At 47.3% G+C, this 24619-nt stretch overlaps 1 protein-coding gene across 2 annotated transcripts in view; it reads right to left on the reverse strand.

Annotated features, from left to right (window-relative positions):
- The window catches only part of Rgs8 (regulator of G protein signaling 8), a 41809-nt gene extending 17884 nt beyond the window's left edge, over nt 1-23925 (reverse strand). Inside the window, exons 1-4 of one of the 2 annotated variants that reach the window (XM_050135369.1) lie at nt 23831-23925; nt 12095-12168; nt 7738-7839; nt 6776-6840 (exon numbers count right to left, since the gene is read on the reverse strand). In XM_050135369.1, the coding sequence (XP_049991326.1) occupies nt 6776-6840; nt 7738-7839; nt 12095-12114 (187 nt within the window). In that variant the 5' untranslated portion in view covers nt 12115-12168; nt 23831-23925. Of the gene's footprint in view, nt 1-6775; nt 6841-7737; nt 7840-10094; nt 10201-12094; nt 12169-23830 lie in introns of those variants that run through there. The other variant, XM_050135368.1, reaches the window with a different exon arrangement.
- Between the last annotated feature and the right edge of the window lie 694 nt (nt 23926-24619).

Here is a 24619-nt window from a genome sequence, read left to right on the forward strand (position 1 = left end):
AGCTGCACAGAATCTGGGCATAGTGAATAAGCACATCTTTGAGAAATGATTAAATAAGCGTGCAGAGCAGCAGCAGATCAAGGGCAGCAAAGATGCTCCAGAGGTCAAGAATGAGGGAAAAAAATAATTACCTGATCCCACGAAATGAAAAAAAGCTGGGAAGGACAGAGACCTCAGTGTGAAGAACAACAGAAGAGCGGGTTCTAGACTAACACCCACGGTTCTGGGTCCCAGTCATTCAGGAACTCTGCACTCTTTACTCCTTGGGGTAGCACGTGTCTTAATCAGAAGCTCTGCACACAATTCCATTAGTGCTGTCAAGGACAGGCACATGTGAAATCCCACTGGAGAAGTTTAATCAGGCCTGACTGACTCGCGGTACCAACCCAACTTAATTAGACTCTTAGAACATTGTCAGCATCTTTTAAGGTGGCCTGGGTTCAGATTGCTTTGCAGCCCTCACAGGGAAATAGATACCCAAATCCTAAGAGCTTCAAGTTCCTCTACCAGTGACCCTAAATACCCTTTTCTTCCTAAGAACTCTCATGCCACAGGTTTTTTATTTCTATATTAAATAGAAATAAAAGCAGAACCTCAGACTCCAAGAAGGATTAGAGAACTTCAGAGTTCAAAAAGCCTGAGTTTTTTCTTTGTTTGTTTGGTTGGTTTTTTTGTTTTTTGGGTTTTTTTTTGTTTGGTTTTGGTTTTGGTAGTACTTTGACAAATTAGCAAATTGGCGCCAGCTGTGACCCGTTATCGGGATTCCCATCTTGGGGAAATGTTACAGCTTTCTGGGAACCGCTTCCGTGACAGGAGGACCAAACGGCTGCAGATCCAAGAGTCACAGAATGAAGCAGACAAAACTGAATCTCTAGATCTCACACTGACTTAATGTTAACAACTGGATACAAAATTCACTGTCAAGGTATTCATTTTTGCATTTAATAGATAAGTGTATCATTAAAGAAAAAAAAAAAAGAGCCCACGGTATCGTTACACTGCATCTTAAGGAAAGAGCCCAGAGTGCTGGCTGTGTCCACTTGGTTAGTTTCCTATCTGCCAGAGGTAGCGAACAAGCAGGCATCTCTAACCCCATTTTAGAATGAGGAAACCGCCTCAGGGATTTGAACTGAGTGAATCAATGTGAGGCTGAAATAGAAACCAAACTTTAGGATGACCTTGAATCAAAGCCAGCCAGAAGATAAAAAGTGACAGCGACACTTGTTCGGCAGAATATGACTCCCAAAAAATAATCAATAACCTGGTTTTTAGGAAAGCATTACCATCCAATTCTAAAAATCGTATATATGTCACTACCTTGGCAAATTCACTATGCGAGCTTGCTATTGGGGCATGATGGTTTGCTACATATGCTGTATCCCCACACTGAATTATTTTCCTGCCTAAGTAGATTCCATGGAATACCAAAGTCACAATTTTTTTATAGTATGCACTTATTCTTAGATATTGCAGTTTATTTTAAAATCTATTCAAAAGAATTTGTTTAGCTGGAGAGATGGCTCAGTTGGCAAAACGCTTGTGGTGCCACCATGAGGACCTGGATTTGGATCCCCAGCAGCCACATAGAAAGATGAGTGCGATGTGTATGCTCCTGGAAAGGAGAGACCGGAAGGTTCCTAGATCTCCCTGACCAGCTAGCCCGGCCTCATTGGTAGGCCCTGGGTTTATTGAAAGACCATCTCAATAAAATAAGGTGGATAGCTGACAAAATGGCTCAGCAGGGAAGGGCATTTGCAACCAAGCCTGACACTTGAATTTAACCTTCAAGAACCTCCCAGTAGAAGCAGAGAACCAACTTTTGGAAGTTATCTGCTGACCTCACCAGGTACACTGAGGCATGCATGAGCCCATACCCTCCCATACACTAGATAGATAGACAGACAGACAGATAGATAATAGATAGGTAGGTAGGTAGGTAGAAGATAGATAGATAGATAGATAGATAGATAGATAGATAGATAATAGGTAGATGATAGATAGATAGATAGATAGATAGATAGATAGATAATGATGATGATGAAGAAGAAGAAGAAGAAGAAGAAGAAGAAGAAAGATAGATAGATAGATAGATAGATAGATAGATAGATAGATAGATAGATGATAGGNCACACACACACACACACACACACACACACACACGCGCGTGCTCACATCCCCCTTCAGGGCAGACTACATTCGCGATTCAGATATCGAGTCTAATTGTAATTGGATGAACAGGGAAAAGCTTCCAAATGAGCACCTATTAGACATCCTTCTCGCTAATGAAGCCATCAGCCGTGTCAATTTCAGTTGCGTTTGTTAGCGTCTAAGAAAAGCACTTAGCAAGTGATTAGCTCTCAGGCCTGCCTGAGAGCTTTTCCTCTGCGCTCATCTGTAAACAAATACAATGGGAAATAACGACAACTCTAAATATTTTCCACCACATCTTTTTTTTTTAATTCTAGGGTTTTGAAGATAGCAAAGTTGCCTTCTTTTGCCTGAGATTTGAGCCCATGTAGTGCTCGAAAGAAAAAAGACAGGTGCTTTGGTCCCCCTTCTGGCTGCTGGAGCCATGTCAGCTGAAAAGCTCTCTGACACAACCCTCCTGGCAGTGCCTAGGCAAACCACCTGCCACAGGTGATTGGCTATCACCTAGCCTCACATCTGCTCCGGAGAGCACTCAGGGACAAAGGTAGAACTAAATCCAGCCTCTGTCACCTCCTGCTCCAGCTCCTTTGTTGGACAAGTGAGGACTCTGATTTCCTAAATAGCCAAGGTTCCCGTGAAGGTCACCTAAGCATCCAAGAGTAAACCGGGAACAAAATCAGGCCCATAGATCTGACTACCAGCTAATATCTACACTTCAGCATCCACAAGCCTGCTCCATGACTGCTGGAAACCGTCCTGCCCGACCAATAGGACTTCTGACACTGCAGAGACCGGCAGGGAAAGTCAGCATTCCGTTTGCAATTCCAAGCCCGTCTGCTGTGTGATAAGAACACTAGTTTTCTCCTTGCCTTATCTGTGAGCTCACCTGACTTCTCAGAGACCTTCATTCTCCACCAGAGACAGACCACGGCGTCTTTCGCCTGTGCTCCCCCCGCCCCCACAGCTGCACAGAATCTGGGCATAGTGAATAAGCACATCTTTGAGAAATGATTAAATAAGCGTGCAGAGCAGCAGCAGATCAAGGGCAGCAAAGATGCTCCAGAGGTCAAGAATGAGGGAAAAAAATAATTACCTGATCCCACGAAATGAAAAAAAGCTGGGAAGGACAGAGACCTCAGTGTGAAGAACAACAGAAGAGCGGGTTCTAGACTAACACCCACGGTTCTGGGTCCCAGTCATTCAGGAACTCTGCACTCTTTACTCCTTGGGGTAGCACGTGTCTTAATCAGAAGCTCTGCACACAATTCCATTAGTGCTGTCAAGGACAGGCACATGTGAAATCCCACTGGAGAAGTTTAATCAGGCCTGACTGACTCGCGGTACCAACCCAACTTAATTAGACTCTTAGAACATTGTCAGCATCTTTTAAGGTGGCCTGGGTTCAGATTGCTTTGCAGCCCTCACAGGGAAATAGATACCCAAATCCTAAGAGCTTCAAGTTCCTCTACCAGTGACCCTAAATACCCTTTTCTTCCTAAGAACTCTCATGCCACAGGTTTTTTATTTCTATATTAAATAGAAATAAAAGCAGAACCTCAGACTCCAAGAAGGATTAGAGAACTTCAGAGTTCAAAAAGCCTGAGTTTTTTCTTTGTTTGTTTGGTTGGTTTTTTTGTTTTTTGGGTTTTTTTTTGTTTGGTTTTGGTTTTGGTAGTACTTTGACAAATTAGCAAATTGGCGCCAGCTGTGACCCGTTATCGGGATTCCCATCTTGGGGAAATGTTACAGCTTTCTGGGAACCGCTTCCGTGACAGGAGGACCAAACGGCTGCAGATCCAAGAGTCACAGAATGAAGCAGACAAAACTGAATCTCTAGATCTCACACTGACTTAATGTTAACAACTGGATACAAAATTCACTGTCAAGGTATTCATTTTTGCATTTAATAGATAAGTGTATCATTAAAGAAAAAAAAAAAAGAGCCCACGGTATCGTTACACTGCATCTTAAGGAAAGAGCCCAGAGTGCTGGCTGTGTCCACTTGGTTAGTTTCCTATCTGCCAGAGGTAGCGAACAAGCAGGCATCTCTAACCCCATTTTAGAATGAGGAAACCGCCTCAGGGATTTGAACTGAGTGAATCAATGTGAGGCTGAAATAGAAACCAAACTTTAGGATGACCTTGAATCAAAGCCAGCCAGAAGATAAAAAGTGACAGCGACACTTGTTCGGCAGAATATGACTCCCAAAAAATAATCAATAACCTGGTTTTTAGGAAAGCATTACCATCCAATTCTAAAAATCGTATATATGTCACTACCTTGGCAAATTCACTATGCGAGCTTGCTATTGGGGCATGATGGTTTGCTACATATGCTGTATCCCCACACTGAATTATTTTCCTGCCTAAGTAGATTCCATGGAATACCAAAGTCACAATTTTTTTATAGTATGCACTTATTCTTAGATATTGCAGTTTATTTTAAAATCTATTCAAAAGAATTTGTTTAGCTGGAGAGATGGCTCAGTTGGCAAAACGCTTGTGGTGCCACCATGAGGACCTGGATTTGGATCCCCAGCAGCCACATAGAAAGATGAGTGCGATGTGTATGCTCCTGGAAAGGAGAGACCGGAAGGTTCCTAGATCTCCCTGACCAGCTAGCCCGGCCTCATTGGTAGGCCCTGGGTTTATTGAAAGACCATCTCAATAAAATAAGGTGGATAGCTGACAAAATGGCTCAGCAGGGAAGGGCATTTGCAACCAAGCCTGACACTTGAATTTAACCTTCAAGAACCTCCCAGTAGAAGCAGAGAACCAACTTTTGGAAGTTATCTGCTGACCTCACCAGGTACACTGAGGCATGCATGAGCCCATACCCTCCCATACACTAGATAGATAGACAGACAGACAGATAGATAATAGATAGGTAGGTAGATGATAGATAGATAGATAGATAGATAGATGATAGATAGATAGATAGATAGATAGATAGATAGATAGATAGATAGATAGATAGATGTTATAAATAAAGTAGAAAATGGTAGAAGATGATACCTGACAGCCACCTCTGGCCTCCCCACACATGCACAAATGTGCACACACACACACCTGTGCACACAGGTTCATGCACACACAAATGCATACTTGCATATACCCCTCCATGCATGAAGTATTTGTTGATTTGTTTATTAACAACAAGAGGCAAAGTCAGAGGAAGCAATGTCATCAAATTAAAAGCCAAATCACTTCTTGTTTTTGGATGATGGTGATGATGAAGATGACGATGACACAAAGCTGAGGATTGAACCTGGAGCCTCCCACATGCTAGGCAAGTACTGAGCCCCCGAGCCACCTTCCCAAACCTGGACGAGTAAAATCAGATTTAATGGCATCTGCTGAAAACCAAGGGACTCCACCATGACTGCCCAAGTATCTAGTAACCAAGACGGGTCGACAGTGAAAGCCCAGATCTGAATCCCACCCACAGCCTTCAACTTAATTGTCCAGAAACACATCCCCCTGATTAAATAGGAGTAACACAGCAAAATGCAAGCAGCCCTTCTGCTCCCAGATCTCCCACTGACGTGACGAATTGAGGAGGAACACCGAATGTCTGTCTGCAGCCTTCCTGTCTCCTCAGAACACCTCCTCTCTGCTTCCCGCCCCTGCCCTGCCACTTCCATGCGCTTAATGCCGCAGGGATTTCAAAGCCCAACAAATTTGGACTTGCTCATGATGAGAAAAAAAAGAGCTGAAGCGTTGAGTAATGATAAACTGCCCTCTAAACACTGCAATATGCACAACTCTTCCTGCCTTTGCAGGAAACAAAAGACACAACAGCTGAACAGAGAGGAAGTAGACGAGGAGGAGGGAGGGCAAAGCCGTATTCTAGCCAGGAAGTGGGGGCACAATACAGCTGAGATCGTCATCCCTTGGATAAAGAGTGAAATTCTGTCAATCCGAGGGATTGCTAAAATACACAGAATACTCACTCGACTAAGTAGCCCAGTGACTTGGAGGAAGAGAGTCAATTCCCCTGTGTGAGATCTAGCCTGGTTCTTCTCATTCAGGTCGGTCCATAACTCCCATTACCTAAGCTGACTTCTGTCTCCTTAACATTGCTGGTTGGCCAGTCACAGTGAGACATACCTGTAAGCCCAGTGTTTGGATGGTGGTGGGTGAAAGCAGGAGAAGCCCGAGTTCAAGCCCATCCTTGGCTCTATAACATGTTTGAAGCCAGCCTAAGTTATAAAAAAACCCCAGCTCAGAAACAGGATTGAAGAGGGTTGAACCCAGAGCCTCACAGACAATAGGAAAGTATTCAACCACTGAGTTACCTTCCCGGCCCTCCACCATGCCTACCGAAATATCTAATAACGAAGACGGGTCAACAGTGAGAGCACAGATCTGATAAATAAAAAATATAATATAATGGAATGGAATATAAAATAATGATTAAGAGCCTTGGGTCGCTATGGTTTTTTAATACAGTCTAACCCCACTACATTAAAAATGCCTGTTTGCTTGTCTCTTTGCTCCTCCTGCTGTGTACTGGACTCTAGAGGGCTGGGGTCTCAGCAGAGTGTCCTGAGCCCAGGAGGTGTTCGCTGCATATTTTGCCACATGGATGATTTGCTCCGGCATGATGTGGCCTGATTTCTACTTACACTTATGAGAGAGGAGGACATCGAAGGAATCTGCCCACCTCGTCGCTTCTTCTGTGGAGAGTCTCCTAGGAAGCAACAGCATCTCTCTGAGTATTTCTGACATCTCCTCTCCCCCAGCCACCCCTCAGATTTGCCCAGGACTCCTCAGATTGGCGGAGAGAGAATACATGTCATACCTGCGTCTCTGCGATTCTGCTGTAAATGGGTACTTTCCAAGTAATAGCTGGGGAAATCTCTAAGTGGGGGGGGGGGCGGGGGGGAGGTCTATAGCAGAGTGGCAAAGTTATACCTAGCACGAATGAGGTTCTGGGTTTTGTCCCCCCAATAACAGAGAAAAGAATCGCCCTGGATGGGAGTTCAGAGAACCCTGTATATTACTCTTGGTCTGAACAATAAAAGTACATAGAGCTATGTAATTTTGAGATGTCAGGGTGATGGGGTGGGGGCGGGGCTAGTCTCGGAGATAAAAGAGGCTCAGCTTACCTCTTGCTGTCACCTCAAATTCGTCACCCCTTGGAATGGAGACAACGATGCCCCTTTCCGAGGTGAGTGAGGTTGAAACAAGGTGACATTTGTGACATCATTGAATACAGTGTCTGCACAGACTAGGTGCAGAATGTGGGCAGTCTGAATCTAAGCGTATTTTTAGATTAACTTTGGATGTTTATTTCCAAATTGAGAGCGTAGATGGGCAAGTAAGTAGAATAAAGAACTGTACTTCCCCACCCAGCGCTTTGGATACTGATGGCGATAAATGTTTCTCAGGAGGATGAGGGCTCCCACCTGATGTCACCGAGCTATGCCTTCCTGTCACTCACGTGCAGGGGTAGGAAAGGAGCTGCCAAGAGACCAGAGCGTATCGTCTTGTGGTTGATCTGCTCAAAAACTCACTAAAGACAAAAGGTCCCAGAGACATCCCGCAGTGTGGGTACCCAGGAACGCAAGGCAGCCACACCACTCACTTGAGCGCACGGTTGGGTTTGTCGGGAAGAATGGCCGTGAAGTCGCTACAAGAGTCCGATTTGTGTGACAGGCACCCCAGTCGAGTCCTCATACCTTTGTTCCTGCAGCAGATACAGAGGCAGAAAGAAGGAGGCTGTCATGATCACAACTGCCAGGTCTATAAAAGACATCTGGACCCGCCGCCCTCCCCACCCCAGGTGGCCCCTGAAGAGTCCATCAGCTGGACTAGAGGCAAGGGCTGTGCTCATGCCTTGGTGTCACTATAGGCATAGTAATAATAGGTGCGGGGCCCTTCCTCTGCCCTTCCCGGAGAGGCTGAAGGCCTTTGGAAACTGACATGGCAAGTTGATGGTAAGTCAATGGAGGTCATTAGTTGGGAGAATTTCTAACTTAGGATTCTCTGTAGGGAGTGAAAACACAGCAGTGACAGGATAGCAATCCGCAATTTTGCTTTCCCAATAGAAGGCCAAAGGGGTGGGGCAGCAACCCCAAACTACAGGGCCATGAAAGCGGGGCCTTCACACAGAAGAGAGGGGAATCTCAAAAGGCAGGGGGGGGGCACAGCAGAGCGAGTCCAAACATACAGTGTGGGGGTTCAAGGAAAGTCCATTCCCAATCGGCTTCTCTCGGCTCACCTCACCAAGACAGGCTATGTGTGCATGGGTGGCTATGGACCACGGGGATTGAAGGGTGACAGACAATGTCAACAGGGGACACAGTTCTTGTGCTTGCTTCACTTGTCCTGTTTACCCTCAGCCGGGGGCTGGCACACTACAGTCCCCTGAGGTACCTGTGTACACAGCTTCAGAGGAACACAACACCCCATTTGTTTACATACCGTCTAAAGACGCCTTCAACTTCAAGGGCAAGGTTTAGGCAGTTGCAACATTGATCACACAGCTTACAAAGCTGAAAATATTTACTCTTTGGCTCAATGCAACGGAAATTTGCTAACCTTTGACCTTTAACCATGACCTTCCTCACATTAAGGGCAAAAGTAAGTGGAGGGGGAAAAAAGGAATAATCAGACCAGGGCCTCAATCTGGCTTACAAGAGGAATTGCCATGCGTGCCACGGTAGATATTGTCATGGAATAGTCCTAAGACATGCCATTCTCACAAGCTGACAGCAAGTCCTGGCCTTGCTTCCAGTCCCTCTTTTTCACAAACCCTGAAACTAGATACGGGAGTCAGAGGCCATCCAATTCAATCACTGCCCTTGCCTTCAAATGGATTTCCACTGCCCGGCCTGCTCATTGTCTTTGTTCACAGAAATCTTATCTGGCATTTGTCTAGGGAGATGGTATTGTGCTGGGCAGGGATGGACATTTGTATTCCACAGCACATCTCCACAGAGCCCCTGAGAGCTGGAGCATCCAAGGTTCCAGAAATACCCTCTCCTGCAGGAAACCACGTTGCCCATACCTCTCTTCCCTGGCAGGTTGCACTGTGCCTCCATCTATCTCGTGGCATTTTCAAGACAGTTGCTACACTCATTCTCTCTCCTGAAACAGAGCTCTTATGTGTCCTTTCACTCTTCCAAATCACAGGGTACCCAGCACCAGGCCATTCAAGCAACTGATCAAAAGCCCTTTGAATCATCACTACTGTGGATTCAGGCAAAGGTCCTGCTCAGGCTGCACCTCAGGTCAGGCCCCAGCCTGCAGCCCACTCGGTGCCTTAAGATCATCAGTCATAAAAACAGTCGAGCCACTGCCCTCAAGAGCCACACACAGGACTCTTGGAAAGTGGCAAATCCACATAAGCTTTTGTATGCCAAGGTTTGGCACAGGCTAGTTTAAAGGGTACTGCCTGCCCTCAAGACAACTCTGAGCCATTCAAATAGTTCACAAAAGCAAATTTACTTTGGAACAAAATGGTTTTCTATCTTTCTAGTCAAGACTTGAGTTATAATCTGCTTAGTGGGAAATGATAGGAGCAGACGCAGGAGTGAAAGCTAAGAGCTGGAACTGAGGGACGGAGGAAGAGAAGAAGGAAGGAAAGGAAAGGAAGGAGGGAGGGAGGAAAGGAAGAAAGGGGAAAGAGAAAAGGGGGAGGATCATTTTCTCACCTGCCTTTTCTCTATAAACCCCTGTCCCAATAACTCACAGAGTTTGATTCTACCAAGTCAACAAGAGGGCACGGAGCTAAGGCAGATCATACTTGCAAGGCTCTCACTTTGCAAGAAGCGCAAAGGCAAGACTACTGCCCTGTGCAGTGGAGGTCCAGGAGAACTAGCAAAGAGGACACCCAGAGCTTAACAGTTGGGCCAGGCTCAAACAGCACGACAGGTGAGAGACCAGAAGGTGGCAAAGAAGAGAGGGGCAGGACAAGAAGACAGGTCATTAATCCATTACCTGCGTGGCATCAGCAAGGCAGCCATACAGGCATCCGCTTACGGTTACCCCCTTGGGCTGGTTTGCAGGGACGTCAGAGCAGGAAATAAGACTGCGGGGTTCAAGGATTTACCCTCTCACGTCCTCTCACCTAAAATCAAAGAGTCTGCTGTAAGAGGGTTCACCCTCTCACATCTGTCTGTAAGATACACCATTCCACTGGCTCTCCACAGTCAGAGTACTTCCCCACAGCACCCACAAATGTCGGCTTGTTCTCAGCAAGGGTAGCCAATCAAAGATGGGAGGAAACAAATAGCAGGAGGCTTCCCATTGATGGCTGCTGGTCAGGAATTCCTACTTCCCCAACCACCGGCCGTCAGAATTGGGACATGCACCCTTAGGGAGGCATGGGCCTGGCAAGCCAAAAATTACTGTTCTCTTTATCTTACTAGACTGATGCCCAAGTGACCAGTCCAGAAGGGACCACGGGAGAGAGGCCAACACTTGCTCCAAAATAATCTGATTGGATGCTGCTCTGACTCCCACCTCCCTCCAAGGGCACCTGTCCCAGGTGGAAATGAGCCAGGGCTGGAGGAAAAGGGAGCAAGGAGGGGGGCTGAAGGGACTTGGAGGTGAGCCACCAGACACTCTCACCACTGGGCATGCTCCTGGGCAGGGATCCCAAACACGGGGTACAGCGATGAATACGCAAGTCACTCTTCCTAGCTCATAAGGAGGTGAACCTTCCTCGGCCTGGCCCATTCTTGGCAGGGAAGACTTGGGGATGAAGGAAGGAGATGTGGAGGCTGAAGGCTGATTGGCTTGGAGCCTCTCCTTCCCATGAGTGTCACTGGCAGGGTTTCAGACCATTGTTCCCACAAAAGAGTGCTGATAGGAAGAGCTGCCTACCTATCCATAAAAGGTTCCCTTGGGGAACCCTGCCACCAAACGTAGGATCCATTTTAAAAAAAGGAACCTAATTTAGATAGATAAGACTCCTGTGTGACTGCGCCATTTAAATTGTCTTGGTATTACCCTGAACATTTCACAAACACTTTCTTAAAATCGCTTGCAGAATAATTCTACCATTAACAAAATAGAAAGATGACTTTATTAACACTGAAAAGAAAACAGAAAACGGGGGGCGGGGAATCGGGTTTTTATGCAAAGGCTCATCCCAGTGGGTCATGTTCCCTGACAACAGGGGACATCTCCTTAATCACTGCCCTAAGTGGGTGAGCACCTGCTTTTCAGAAGTCAGCCGGCAAGGCCCTTTCCAGCTCTCAGGGTCTCCAGAAAGCGTGTCTGGGCACCTACGCCTCATTTCCTCCTGCTTATAAAAACCTGTCCCCAGGGTAGGGAGAAGATCTTGCCAGGGGCCTTTATTATTCTGCAGCTGAGCAGGCCAGAGCTCACTCCCCTTATACATCACAGGCAAGGTCGTTTAGGGCAGGGGACCCCTGGGTTCTGCCCCTGCTTGTGGCTCTTCCCTCCCTTTCCTGTGGCCACCCCACGCTGGCTTGCTGATGCTATCCAGTTGTCTCCTCTCCCCCACCCCAGCACCTCCAAAATCACCCCTTGAGTGAGGTCAGCTTTTGGTTCCCTAAATGAAAACTCACAGGGTACTCTGCCCCAGCTGCCTTGTCTGCTCCAGGATCCAGAACCCTCAGGGCTCTTGTCTCATTTAGCTTTAGACAGACTTATAAGGGACAGATAAGGGTCACCCAGAGCCTGGAAAGTTCAACAGTGAGACGCGATCCCCCTCCATAGTATCCTTGGAAGTGGGCACCAAGTCACAAGTGACTGGAGCCGACAGGGTAGAAAAAGATGACATTCAAGATGGGGATGGGGGGGGGGGTAATAAGTGCAAAAAAAAAAAGATTTATAAAGAGGAGAGAAATTAAGCTCAGCGGGGAGAAAACAATCAATATGCATGAAGAGGCAGGTTAATTAAATATGTATAATACGACCAGCTTTCCGACACCCCAGCGAGGAAGGAGAAAGGCAGCGCCAATACTTACTGCCGTTGACCGGTCCTCATGGCCTGCGGGTCTTTGCCAAGTGGATGGTCAGAGAGGCTGCGGGTTAAGGCGCTCTGAGGAAAGAGTAGATCTCTCTTTTAGCCGTGAAATCCTTGGCAGGTGAAAGGCATGTTTGCAGGGACGCATAGGTTCACGCATGCATACACATATACATAAGCATGCATGCACAACACACCTCCCACCACTTGAGCCAGGCAGCAAGCGGCCCCCAAAGCTCTCCTCTCTGCTTGTCACATCCACTAAATACTGAAGCAGCCTACACCCAGCAGGCGGCGGCTCAGCTCCTGGGCACAGTCTGCACGCCCATCCTTATTGGCAGGACACAGGAGATGGCCCCAAGCAGAGCTGACCTGGCAAGCATCCTGCACCTTCCTCCTTCGGCCTCACTAACCTGCAGCTCCTTTGGCTGCAGCTCAGGGAGAAGTCTCTCCCCAGCCCACAGCAGCTGCTCTGCCCCCCAGCCAAGAGTAGGTATTAACTCTTTTCAGGCCACCAAGTAGCTGAAAATCCGGGGAAGGGTGCCTTTCTAATGAGCTCCGCTGCTGCCTAGGAGGCAGGAGGCTGGTGGCTGCGCTGGGGAGCAGGGAGCATAAAGATCTTGCCCCAGACAGCTGCTGACAGCAGGAGCCAAGCCGAATCAAATCTCCTAATGAGCCAGGAGGAGGGGGCCTGTCTTGCTGGGTGTGATGTGATGTGATAAATGCAGAGAGCGAGAAAGCTACGGGGCAGGTCGCACATCTAAATTCCACCCCCTTTCTCCCAATTCTATTGCACTGCGCTCCCAAGCCAAACCACACAGCCCTGAAATTACCCCTCTCTGCCAAGTCTCAGCTGCCCCCTTCCTCGACGAGGAACCTCTCCCCCTAGCCCATTCCCACCCCACCCCCCACCCCACCAGGACCAACCACACCGCTCCCCGCTCCTTGAGGAGAGATTCCCCGCCTCCTCTGCCTCCTGGAACGTGCAGATTTCCAACCCTATGCTCCTGCCTCTCACCTGGTTTTTCCTACAGTAGAAACTCACTTCTCTTTCCTCATCCATCACCTAGCAACTTCCCCCCGACTTGCATTTGTGATGGAGTGAGACTTTTTTTCCTTTGTTCTGCCCGATCTGCTCATCATCTCTGTTTCTATCTTTCTTCCTCCCTCAATATTATTTCCAAACCTCCATACCCACAGAGATCTTCACACTGTCTGCCGCTGTTCCAGAAGGAAGATTCTTCCTGTTTGTCCTAGTTCTCCGAAAGTGGTACCCAGACTGGCAGTCTGAGCATCACCTGGGAATGTGTTGGGCCCGCTCAGGCTCCATGCAGAGACCTTCGGTGACAGAAACTACAAGTGGCGCCCAGCTTGCCCAGGGATTCTGATACACGCTGAAGTTTGCAGATTCCTCTGGGCTAAAGCTTGCCTTCTCTTCTTCATTACACTCTCAATCTCTATGGCTGTTCACATGTTGGTTCAGGAACCAGCCCCAAAAATACACCTGGCCTTTGCGGCAAGTTATTTCTCAAGCCAGAAGTTAGAAGATGTTTCCATAGAAAGTAGAGACTTTGTAACAAAGGTAATGGATTCCATTTATTTGACTTGTTCAATGTTGGGGACTGAACCAGGGCTTTACCTATGCTCTGCAAGTGCTCTACCATTTAGTTACATTCCCAGCCCCTCTTCTTACTCTTATTTTTTTCTTTTCCAGACAGGAGCTCCTTAAGTTGCTTAGAATGACTTTCAACTCACTCTGTAGCCCAGGCAGAAACTGCTACCCTTCTAGCTTAGCCTCCTAAATAGCTAGGATTGTGGGCCTGTGCTTTCAGGTCCAGCTCCTTTAACATGTATTACATGCTTAAAGCAAAACTAGGTTTGTGCTACAGCACCCACAAAGCTGAGGCAGTAAGATCAAGAGTTCAAGGACAGCCTGCACTACCTCCACCTTCACAGATCCAGTATAAAACATTTTCATGTCTCATCATTCAACAATTCTGCATAATACGATCAGGAAGCTTATTATCCCCAGAAAACTGAGGCTAAAGGTGATAAAGTTCCTTTTTTAAAGTGGTACAATACAGAATGGCATAAGAACCAAAATTTGTGTCTTAGGACTCTGACGGGGGAGCTTTCTGCTCCTATGTCATGCTGGGCCATGGTCTCTCTGAGCATATCTATTGGTGCATGACCCTTGTTCTGACAGTGAAATTAATGTGCTGTAATCATTCATTGCCTGGTGCTAGGATGAAATAGAAATCCTGCCCCCACAGTGACTCACCCTGTCTCTCGCTCCCTCTCTAATAATGCCCATAGCGTCCCTCCGTTAGATAGAGGTGCCTTCATGTTACCAAGCGAAATGTCTTCAAACACCATGCTAGCTAGAATTCAGAGTCAAGCTGAAAGAGAATTTTTTTTCACTTCCTAGATCCTTTCCTGGTGTTTGGTGCCATAAGAAAAAAAATCCCACGAATAAATACTTCTCTTGCCCAAGATATGTTTACACCCTAAGGGGAAGCTCGCAAAGCTAATGTCCAAGGGTCGTTTTGTATGTGCTAAGCACTGTTCCCAGCATTGCACTTGAGCTAGTTTAGTGCTCACAACAAATTTTCAAAGCCAACGTCTTTATCAGCCCCTTTCCAGGTGGAAAAACAGAGACGAGTCATTCATAAATAGCAGAACTGGTTTCTGGCGTCTACTTTGGTGCTGCCGTGCCCCTCCCTCTTACACGAAACAGATGTCGTTAGCAGACTCTTCCCCCACCAGGGCTAATATGGGGCACAGGTTTTTCCCAGAGTTTCGTGTTGTCTGATACACTAGGGAATGGCTACGAGGCTGCTGAAGGACCTGAGTCTGAGACAGGAGCTGTTCAATACTAACCAGACATCAGAGTCTTCAATTAGCCTTAGAAATAATGTGCTCTCGAAAGGCAGTAAGTCAAATGTTTGGGGAAAGATGCCATAATGAACAAAGTCTTAAAGGAAAGGGTGAAAATAGAAAGAACAGAAGGGCAGGGAGAACGTTAGGAAAAGAAGACAGTCAAAACTTGTCTGAAAGTTTCTACCAAAATACTCCTAGGCACTAATGTGGAACCTTAGATTGCCCAAGTCTGAGAAGTGCAAACCTAATGGCAGTCTGTCTATGGGAAGACTCCACCAGAAGTTCCCAAAGAACTCCAGAGGGAAACAGGGTGTCATTTCAGCACCAGGAAGGCTGAGACAGAAGAAGCACGTTTGAGGCCAGTCTGGGTACAGAGGAAGACCCTGTCTTAAGACACAACAACAAAATCTCCAGGGTAAACCTTAAGCTGACTCCAAAGTCGAGCATCCTGCCATGGGTTTCTTTCCTGGATGAATGGGTCAGGAAAGGACAAGAACTGTAGAGTTCTAGAAGGCCAGAATCTACCCAATTAGACTCCATGTTCCTCCTAGGCTTAGAGCCATGACTGGAATGTCAAGCTTTTGTGGCTACTGCTCCGGACTCCCTGACTGAAAACTGGCCCCCCAGCTCCTGCTTTTTCCCAGCAAAGGTGACCAGTCCTGTTTTGGCTCCATAGACAATGCAGCGACCCTTCTGCTCTTTCCACTTTAAAGCACTCCCCTTGGGAACCATCTTTCCAGGCACAGAGCAGCCTGCACCCCTTTGAAATTAGAGCTGCACCAGCAGGGCTCTGCTGGACAGCTCCAGGAACCCCAGGCCCACAGACCCCAGGTATCCCCCAGCAACCTCATTCTCAGCTCTCCCTTCCTTCCTACAGGGCTCCCTGTGTTTGCTCATGACATCATTGCATCCTCATCCCTGGGGTAACAAGTGCAGATATTTCTGGCATCTTCTTCATTCCTCTTGCTAAATTGGTGTTTCAATCTGATCATTGTGTTTCTGAATTATTCCTTAGCTTCATTCCCCTCCCAGCCATTGGCACAGAGGTTATTCAGCTCCCAGTGCAGATCTCCCTGCCCAACTCCCCCCCCAAACCCACAAACCTCAGTTATCCACTGAACAGACGCCATAAACAGATCATCTATATAATAATCTTTGATGGGCTCAGTTGCAGCTCCCCTGTTTGCCTGACAATGAGCCGGTCCTGCTTCTCTGTCTGGTTTTATTGCTCTCTCAAATACGTATGTACACGCCCATGCACCTGCTCCCTCCGTTCAGATCCTGCCCCGCATCTGCGTCTTAACTCCCAGCTCCTTTGCCAACCCCTTTACCTCTGATCTGAAAGCTCTCCTTCTGAGCTCTTTCAGAAGGACTTCAATTAGAGGAGCCGCTCTATCGCAGTCCCACCACCTTGCGGTATGATTTTGACAGCTTGAATCACAATCGAGTTGATCCATTTCATTTGTGGTTTCCAATCCTCCCAAATTGATTTCCACTCCTGAAAGATGGCCTCTCTGACTGACTCCCTGGGCTTCCAACTCTCATCGCTTCATGTGGAGTGGGTTCATTTATGAGTTCTTTTAAATGTTTTGATTTTATTTACTTATTTGGGAGGTGGGGAGGTGGTAGGCATGTACCACAGCACACATGTGAAGGTCAGAGGGCAATTTGCAGGAGTTCGTACTTTCCTTCCACCATGTGGGTCCTAAGAATCAAACTCAGGTCATCAAGGTTGGTGACAAGTGACATCTTGCCAGCCCTTGTGTTGAATTCTTGAAAAAAAGGCAAAAGAAAAATCACCAAGCCATCCTTATGGAGAAAATGTGTTAAGACTTCTGCAGTCTCCTGGTCAGGAGAGAAGTCCACAGAATGCTAATAGCTTCAGGGGACAGTAGTACAGGGACAGTGGTACAGGTACAGAGGGCTTTAATAAACTATCCCAACAGCCCAATCCATGCAGGGCAGAATTAATCAGGAGCAAAGGGGGCACCTGACATTGCCATACAGGCCTGAGAGTATAATTAAATTGATGATAAAAGGAATTAAAATCTGCACTATAATATTTTAAAAAGCCACGATAGAAGAGGTTTATTGCCAAATGCCCCCTGTGTATTTATTTAATCAACATGTCACCTCAGATAGCACCACATTCAGAGCTTTTAATAAAAGTCATTTGGATATCAGATTTGGATTCTGGTCAGCATGCTGAAGCTCTTCCACAAATCTTTTAAAAGCAATTTCCACTGCTCGGCTTCCCGGTAACAGTAGAAACCTGGATCAACATATGCTGCATTGATTTGGGGTTTCCATGGAGACTGGAAGGACACAGGGAAGAGCAGGACAGAAAGGGGACACCTGACCCAAAATTCTACTTTAGAACAACAACAAAAACAAGCATCTCATGCTCATTCCTCTGAGCATTAGCAGCCCCCCTTCCTGTCAGTTCAAGCATCCAGATACTTAATTTGTAATAACCTTCCTGGGCTCCCATAAGGGACATCATGGGGTCAGGGAGAAGGGTCAGCAGCTCACGCTAAGAACCCATGAGGTTTACAGGAAAGCACTGGCATACAGAACAAAGGACCGGAGGACATCACTCTTGTTAACTGGTTCTGCACCACTCACAGCCTGCACTAGTTCTGTGATCACCAACTAACAAGAGCAAGAACTCGTGAACTTTAATTTATTCTCTGACCCAGGCATAGTGGTACTGACCCATAAGCCCAGCCCCTGGGAAGGGGAGACAAGAAGACCAAGAGCTAAAAGACACCTTCCCCTCCATACCCCTCACACTCCCCAGAATTCTCATTGTAAAACTCAGACGAACACACCTGCCTGTTTATTTTCCAGGGTGAATATAAAAAGTAAGTGAAAAATTCTGTGGGTGCTTTGTAAGTTCCAGCACATCTTCTGTTATTATACTTGGGGGGGAGGGGGTGATCGTGGCTTTCTTTTAAATAGAGCTTTGCCAGTGAGTCAGTATATACCAAAAGAAAGGTAAGATGATGCGTTGCGGGGACGATAGAGAACTAAAGGGAAGCCCAGTGGAGTTGATAGCCTCGAGTGCCAATCCCAGGAGCATCACTTTGCAGACATGTCTGTGGGCAAGTGATTCATCCTGGATGTCGTAATCGTTGTGGGATACAGTGAAGACAACAACCATACCAGTGTCACAGGCTTGTTACCGGGGTTAACTGGGGTAATGGCATAGGGTGTTTCCCACAAGGCTTGACAGGTGGCAAGTGGCCCTTAATCGTGAAGCGCCTTTGTACTGTTGTTGGTCTTATCGACAACGTTTCGCCAGCTAAAATGGGAATTAGATTTCTCCCACTTCCCTGCTTGACACAGGAACTACCTGGAAGATGTCTGTTCAGCTATTTAATAAGCTATTTGACGGAAAGTGCTATAGAAATAGACTGTTATTATTTAAAGACTCGGGTTTTTTTTTTTACCACTAGCTCACCACGGTGATACAAAATGTATAAGATAATACATTTGTGGGGTTTTTGGAGCCTCTGGCCTTTGTTGCCTTTATGGTTTCTTTTTGTCCCTCCTGGGCCTCCATTTATCACCTAGCTACTCACCACAGGCTTTTCTTCTTTCTACCCTGTTTATTCTCTTGTCTTTGTACTACCCTTTCTAACTGTGTCTAGAATGGAATTTTAAAATTGAACCATGGAGGCTGTGGTACCTAAGCCTGCAAATGCTTCTTGGGGTTCCTAAAACGAGGAACACTGAGAGAATGACATAAAATTGGAAGACATGGTTATACAATCCCATCTCTTGGACAATGGCTGTCAGTGGGTTTTTTTTTCCCCCTGCAATACACAGATCTTATATCTGGTCCTGATTCCAGTCAAAAATGATAAAAATTTGATTAGACAATTAGGAAGATGTGGACACTGGCTGGATATTTGATGATCATGTGACCTCCCTTCTCCTTGGCTCTCTGGCTGACTCCTCCAGCCCATCCCATAAATGCCACTTTTTAACCTTGACTTCCTGCCCTGCAGCTTTTGCACGCTGCATAGCTAATCTCACCCTCACTGCCTTTTGGCACACTGACCCTTTCTCCATCTCCGGCCCCTCTCTCAGCCATGCTGATTCCTATAACCTGTGAATTACCAGACAGTGCCCTCCGGCAGACCACAGACACAACAAATACAAATATATACCTAAAACCCAAGCACACTGCATCCTCCTTTCCTGACCTGTTTTATCCACCATCCTCTTCCGCCACCCTCTCTCACCCCCATAGCCCTTGGCTCCCCCTGGCATGGGTGAAATCAGGTTTTGATACCACCATCTACTGAGTAATTCGTAACTCCTTTTCTCTCAGCTCCTGTCTTTAACCAATTATCAAATCATGCTGATTAAATTTCTTCCATAGTTTTCAAATCTATCTCCTGCCTTGCATCCTTACTACCGCTACCCTGACTCATGTCCTCACGGGCCCAGCTGATGTTCTCACGGCATCTGCTCTCTGCAGCCCAGTCTGTGGCCTTAAACGCAGCTCTGTTTTGCAGCCACAATCATATGTTTAAGTCCCAAATATGGTTATGTCTCTTTTTCTCCCAATTTATAAGCCCCCATAGTTTAAGCATAAAGTTCAAGCTTAATAAAGAACTTACATACAAACTCCTTCAGACCTGGGTCTTGTCTCCCATGAGAGCTGCCCATCACTCCCCTGCCTTGAGCTTCACACTCCCCCCCTCCCACACACCCTCCAGTACTCACGCTCTGGAGCACAGAGCTCTGTGTCCCTGGACCCTATTTGTTCCATTCCATCTGCCTAGAATTCTCTCGACTTGCCTAAACCCAACTCATCCTTCAAGTTGAACTTTGGGAAGACCGCCTTAACCACCCAGGGTAGCAAGTGCACTCCATATCCTTGAGGATCCTGGGAATATCTGTCTAACTCATCACCTTTAATTCTCTTCTTATTATATGACCCCAAGTTCATCCAGGACACCGAAATGTATTACTTATGACTTATTCCTCCATTCAACTGACATTTAAGAATCTCTTTTACGGCACGCTATATTCCATGCATGGCACTCCATAGGCAAATGTATTTCCATCTCTGCGCCCTCTCCCAGATTTAGCATGGTACCTGACACTAATAGAAACACTCTAGTGTCAAACCTGCCTGAGCCTGTGAGTAGCAAGGCGAGCAAGACCATGTCTTAGTCTGGAGCAGGATGCTGTCCAGCATGGAGTCATGAAAATGCCACAGGCTTTCCAGGCATCAGTGATATGGCTTCAAGTTCTAATTCTACCTATGCACCTTTCCTTAGGATCTTGCTTTTAAAAAAAAAATCTCTGAAATTAAAGTTACTAAGGCAAGGCCAACTTCCTATATCACTGTATAAGAATTCATAGAAATGTCAAAGCAGACTGGATTGGAAATTACTCATTCCCGAGAAAGCATGAAGCCTCATGATAAGCATCACAGCAGACAAGGCAGAGGCCCAGCACCACGTAGGGACAGAGGTGGGGGCTGCAGTAGTAGGAAAGGCAGTAGGGCCAAGGGATGGGGATGTAGGGGGACCTGGCTTCCAAGACCTATGGGCAAGAGGCGCTGCCACAGGCGAAATGTGACTCTGTCCTCCTGTCTATGGGCCCCAGGTTATCGATTTCTTCCCCTGCTTAGACAGTAACAAAAGCAGCCCCATTCGCCATTGGGGTCCACAGCTGTGGGCAGAAAAGGTTTACACACACACACACACACACACAAACGCACACACACACACACACACACACACGAATATTAAGTAAAACTCTTTCTAAACCTCTATGTTACTGGCTTCATGCAATGCCTTTCCTGTCTTCCCTCCCAGTATCATCCTAGCTAACCACCTGGATCAGCAGACGGGGAATCCACAGCCATTGGAGCCTGGGATGTGGAATGGGGTTTGCTGCAGCTGCAGCCACAGAAAATAGCGCTGTGCAGGCTGGGCCCCTGGAAACGGTTCTCCCTCTGGGTGTGGTCCTGAATCCAGAGCCTTCTGAGAAATGAGTAGAACACTCATCTCCCTGAGATGCCTCGATTCCAGGTAGATGCCCGGCTCACTTTAGTGTTAGCCCTGGAGGCGGGAGGAGGGACAGGGCTGTGTGGGTGCCCCTTGAGGAACAGAGGTGCTAGGCAGATCCTCACTGTCTCTTTGTCCTGACAGATAAAGGAATCCTTAAGCCACTCAGTTTTTCCAAGACACTCTTTCTCCTAGAACCTCTCACTGAACATTTCAAAAGAACTGCATCAAAGAGCGTGGTCAAAGACCCTGAGGAGAGTGCTGGTATTTCTAGATGGTGGAAATCTTAACCTAGAAGTGTTAGAGAGAGCAATGGGGCCTTGTCAACATCTCCAGGGGTGTAGGTGTTTGGATGAAGAAGGTATGAAAAACCTACAAAACAGAGATTCTGTGCTAGGACTCAGGGAAAATATTCTACCTTTAGGGATGTAGCTCATTAGGTAGAGTGTTGGACCAGCGGGAATGAGGTCTTGGGTTCAATCCCAACAGCAGGAAGAAGAAAATTAGAAAAATATTCACAGCTACAAAGCAGCAGCAAATCTTTCACTTGTGCAGTACGGTCAAGACTTAAGACGTGACTTCACAGCCAGGCGGTGGTGGCACATGCCTTTAATTCCAGCACTCAGGAGGCAGAGGCGGGCAGATCTCTAGTCTACAAGAGCTAGTTCCAGGAGAATCTCTAAAGCTACAGAGGAACCCTGTCTCAAAAACAAACAACAAACAAAAAAACAAACAAAAACATTTCTCTTCTGAACTTCACAGGTGGCTTTAGCCTCATTGGACTCTGGCTTGTCCCGAGAAAGTGGAGGTTAAACTGCATAATAAACAGGAAGTCCCTACAAAAGCTTCTCAGTACATCTTCTTCACAGGAGGCTGATTTTTCTTATCCATTTTAACTCAATCTTGCAAAAAATCTTCAGGAATAAGTGAGCACTTGCAATTATCCCCATTTTCCTGGTCACCAAAGTGAAGCTGCTCAGTGAAGGGTCCCAGGAAATTCAGCCAATGGCTCTAGGAAGTCTACAATCCAGAATGGCCATCCTTCCAGCACATTCTCTGCATGTCCACCTATTGACCCATCATTGAGAGCCACAATCTGGGGAAGAAGGGTTTTCATAAAGCATGTTCTGCTTAGGCAATCACCCATACTCTTGAGCACCTGCCGTGAGTACCTGCCATGCCTAAGACTGCTATCGTGGCTAGAACCCATCTCCAGGTCAGAGTGCACTGACCCATGCGAAAAAGACTTTGCCACCATTAATGAGGGTTAATAAAACAGAACCTGTTTTCCTGTTCCATTTGTGATGAGTGATATTGACAACTTGACAAGACCTACAATCATCTAGGAGAAAAACCACTGGGCATGTCTGGATTGGGTAAACTGAGGCAGAAAGACTGACTCTGACTGTAAGTGGCATCTTTCCGTGGGCTGGTGTCCCAGACAGAATAAAAAGGAAGCAATGGGCTGACTGCTCGCATTCATCTCCCTCTGCTAGTGTTGCTAGCTGCGGCAGACACAGTAGGACCGGCTGCTTCATATCCCTGCTGCCGTGTCCTCCTTCCCATGATGGACAGCACCCTCACCGTGGGCTTAAACAAATCAAGTTGCCTTTGTCAGGCATCTTGTCCCAGCAAGAGGAAAACAGCTAATTCGAACACTACATTAAAAAGAATTTAATAGGAATAAAATCAAGCTGAGAGTGAGCAGAGAGACAGCAGTTAATAAAGACTAGACAACTACACGGGTGGCCGTCGTTTCCCAAAGGATAATGACAGCCCCCATCAGCACGATGATAATGTTGCCTGTTGAGGTTGAACTTTTCTGAATCGCTAATATGACCTCGCAAACATTCCCCTGGCTTCCAGAAATTCCTGTATCCTCTAAGAAAACCCTAAAGATTTCCAAGTCTGTAAGAACAAGTGGCCCCAAAGTAAGCCACATTGTAGGCTAGGCTAAGCATTCCTGCACTGCTGCAGATGGAGGCCTCCCCAAGTCAGAGCACCCTGGGACCTGAACCACTGGTGGCCCGGTCTTCAGTACATAGACAGTGCGTGGATGACAAGCAGTTCTAACACAGAAAGAAAAACTAACAACCTCATTCCCCCAGCACAACCCCCCCCCCCGAAAAAAAAAATCACCGGCCACTGTGCCAGGGACCTATCGTCTCTTGTAGCTGGGATATGTACCCTTCACTTGTCACTTTAGCATTGGTAGCCTCAGGTGCATTTTAATCTCCCTCCAACTCATTGTCATTGTGAATCCCTTTGCATTGGAATGTGTCCCTAGTGTTAGTCACCAGCAGAGCCTAGCGGACCTGCTTGGCTGACTAGAAACAAGACAGATGCTATGTGCAGTCAAGCTGCTGTGCTGGCGACCCCAGTTCCAAGCAGCGGCTGAGCAAGACATGAATGGAACTAAAAATAAGGAGCCTGTGGTACCGTGCTGACATCAACTGACAATATTTTCAGGGACCCCTAAAAATCTGAGGCCAGAAACAGGATGCCTGCCTGCCAGAAAGCAGACTTCACGGGTCCTGAGGAGTTGAGACAGAGACAGATAGAAAGCCAAAGAAGAAAGAAAAGAAAAAGAAAGAGCATTTACAGCTCATCCTTTACTAACTAGAAAGAAGAAGCTATCCCTGTATCCTTGTTCTGGACCAGTGTGGCAGGCTTGCCCTGCCCGAGGATGCTCCGATACAGGATAAGTGGAGACCCCGACAGAAGTGCCTTTCTCCTCTCTGTTGTCTGTCCTGCGTCTCCCGGGAAGACTCAGCTGGTGTCCAGGGACCCATCACGCCCTTGGAGAAACAGCCGCTCTCTCTTACCTGTCTGGTGGTGGGCAGCGCAGCTGGGAAGATGTGGCTGGTGTCGGCTCCAACTGGGCATGGCTCAGTGAAGCGCTGAATGACAGAGTCAGCCCTCTCCTGGTACATGGGTGAGGGTGGTGGAGCGTGGCCGCCTCACCTCGGGCCCCTAGAAGAGCTCCTGCAACATGCTGCTCGGGAGCGCTCTGCTCGGCGCCAGGCTTTGCATCTCATGAAAAGGGAAAGAGCAAGCAAGCAGGCAAGCAAGCCAGCGAGCGGGCGCAGGGGAGGGGGCGGGGAAGCAGAAGGAGGGGAGAGGGGCACTCTGACAGATGATGCGCAGCCACGCAGTTGGGGGAGGACCGCAGGCTCCAGCAGGATGGCAATGCCTGTGTGGCTCTCGGCTGATGGTTTGAACACAGGCAACTACCTCCGAAAAGCTGGTGGCTCTGCGAAGTTCAGTCAGGAGCAGAAGGCATAAGGGTATGACTGAGGGCACCAACGAGGGAGAGAGAGGGTGGTCTGCTTTTGCTGAGGGTCACACCAAGACACGAGCATGCTTGGTGACCGTGGGGAAGGGGGGGAAACACAGTCCCACATTCCTGACTTAGCGTCAAGCTTGTCCACCTCCCCTCCCATAATTAGAAAAGCGATTTAGACATAGGATTTAGAATGGGCAGGCAATTCGTGTTAAGCACTACTCCAACTTTCCTAAAGATGAGGAAAATATCAGATACGGGTAGGGATTAGGCAGGAAATGTTCAGGGTCCTTTGTCACCCTATGCAGAGACCAGCCGGACTGCTCCCCCT

This window comes from Alexandromys fortis, unplaced genomic scaffold (genome assembly GCF_014885135.2).
Source record: "Alexandromys fortis isolate MF-2015 unplaced genomic scaffold, M_Fortis_MF-2015_v1.1 scaffold_21, whole genome shotgun sequence".
Classification (NCBI taxonomy): domain Eukaryota; kingdom Metazoa; phylum Chordata; class Mammalia; order Rodentia; family Cricetidae; genus Alexandromys; species Alexandromys fortis.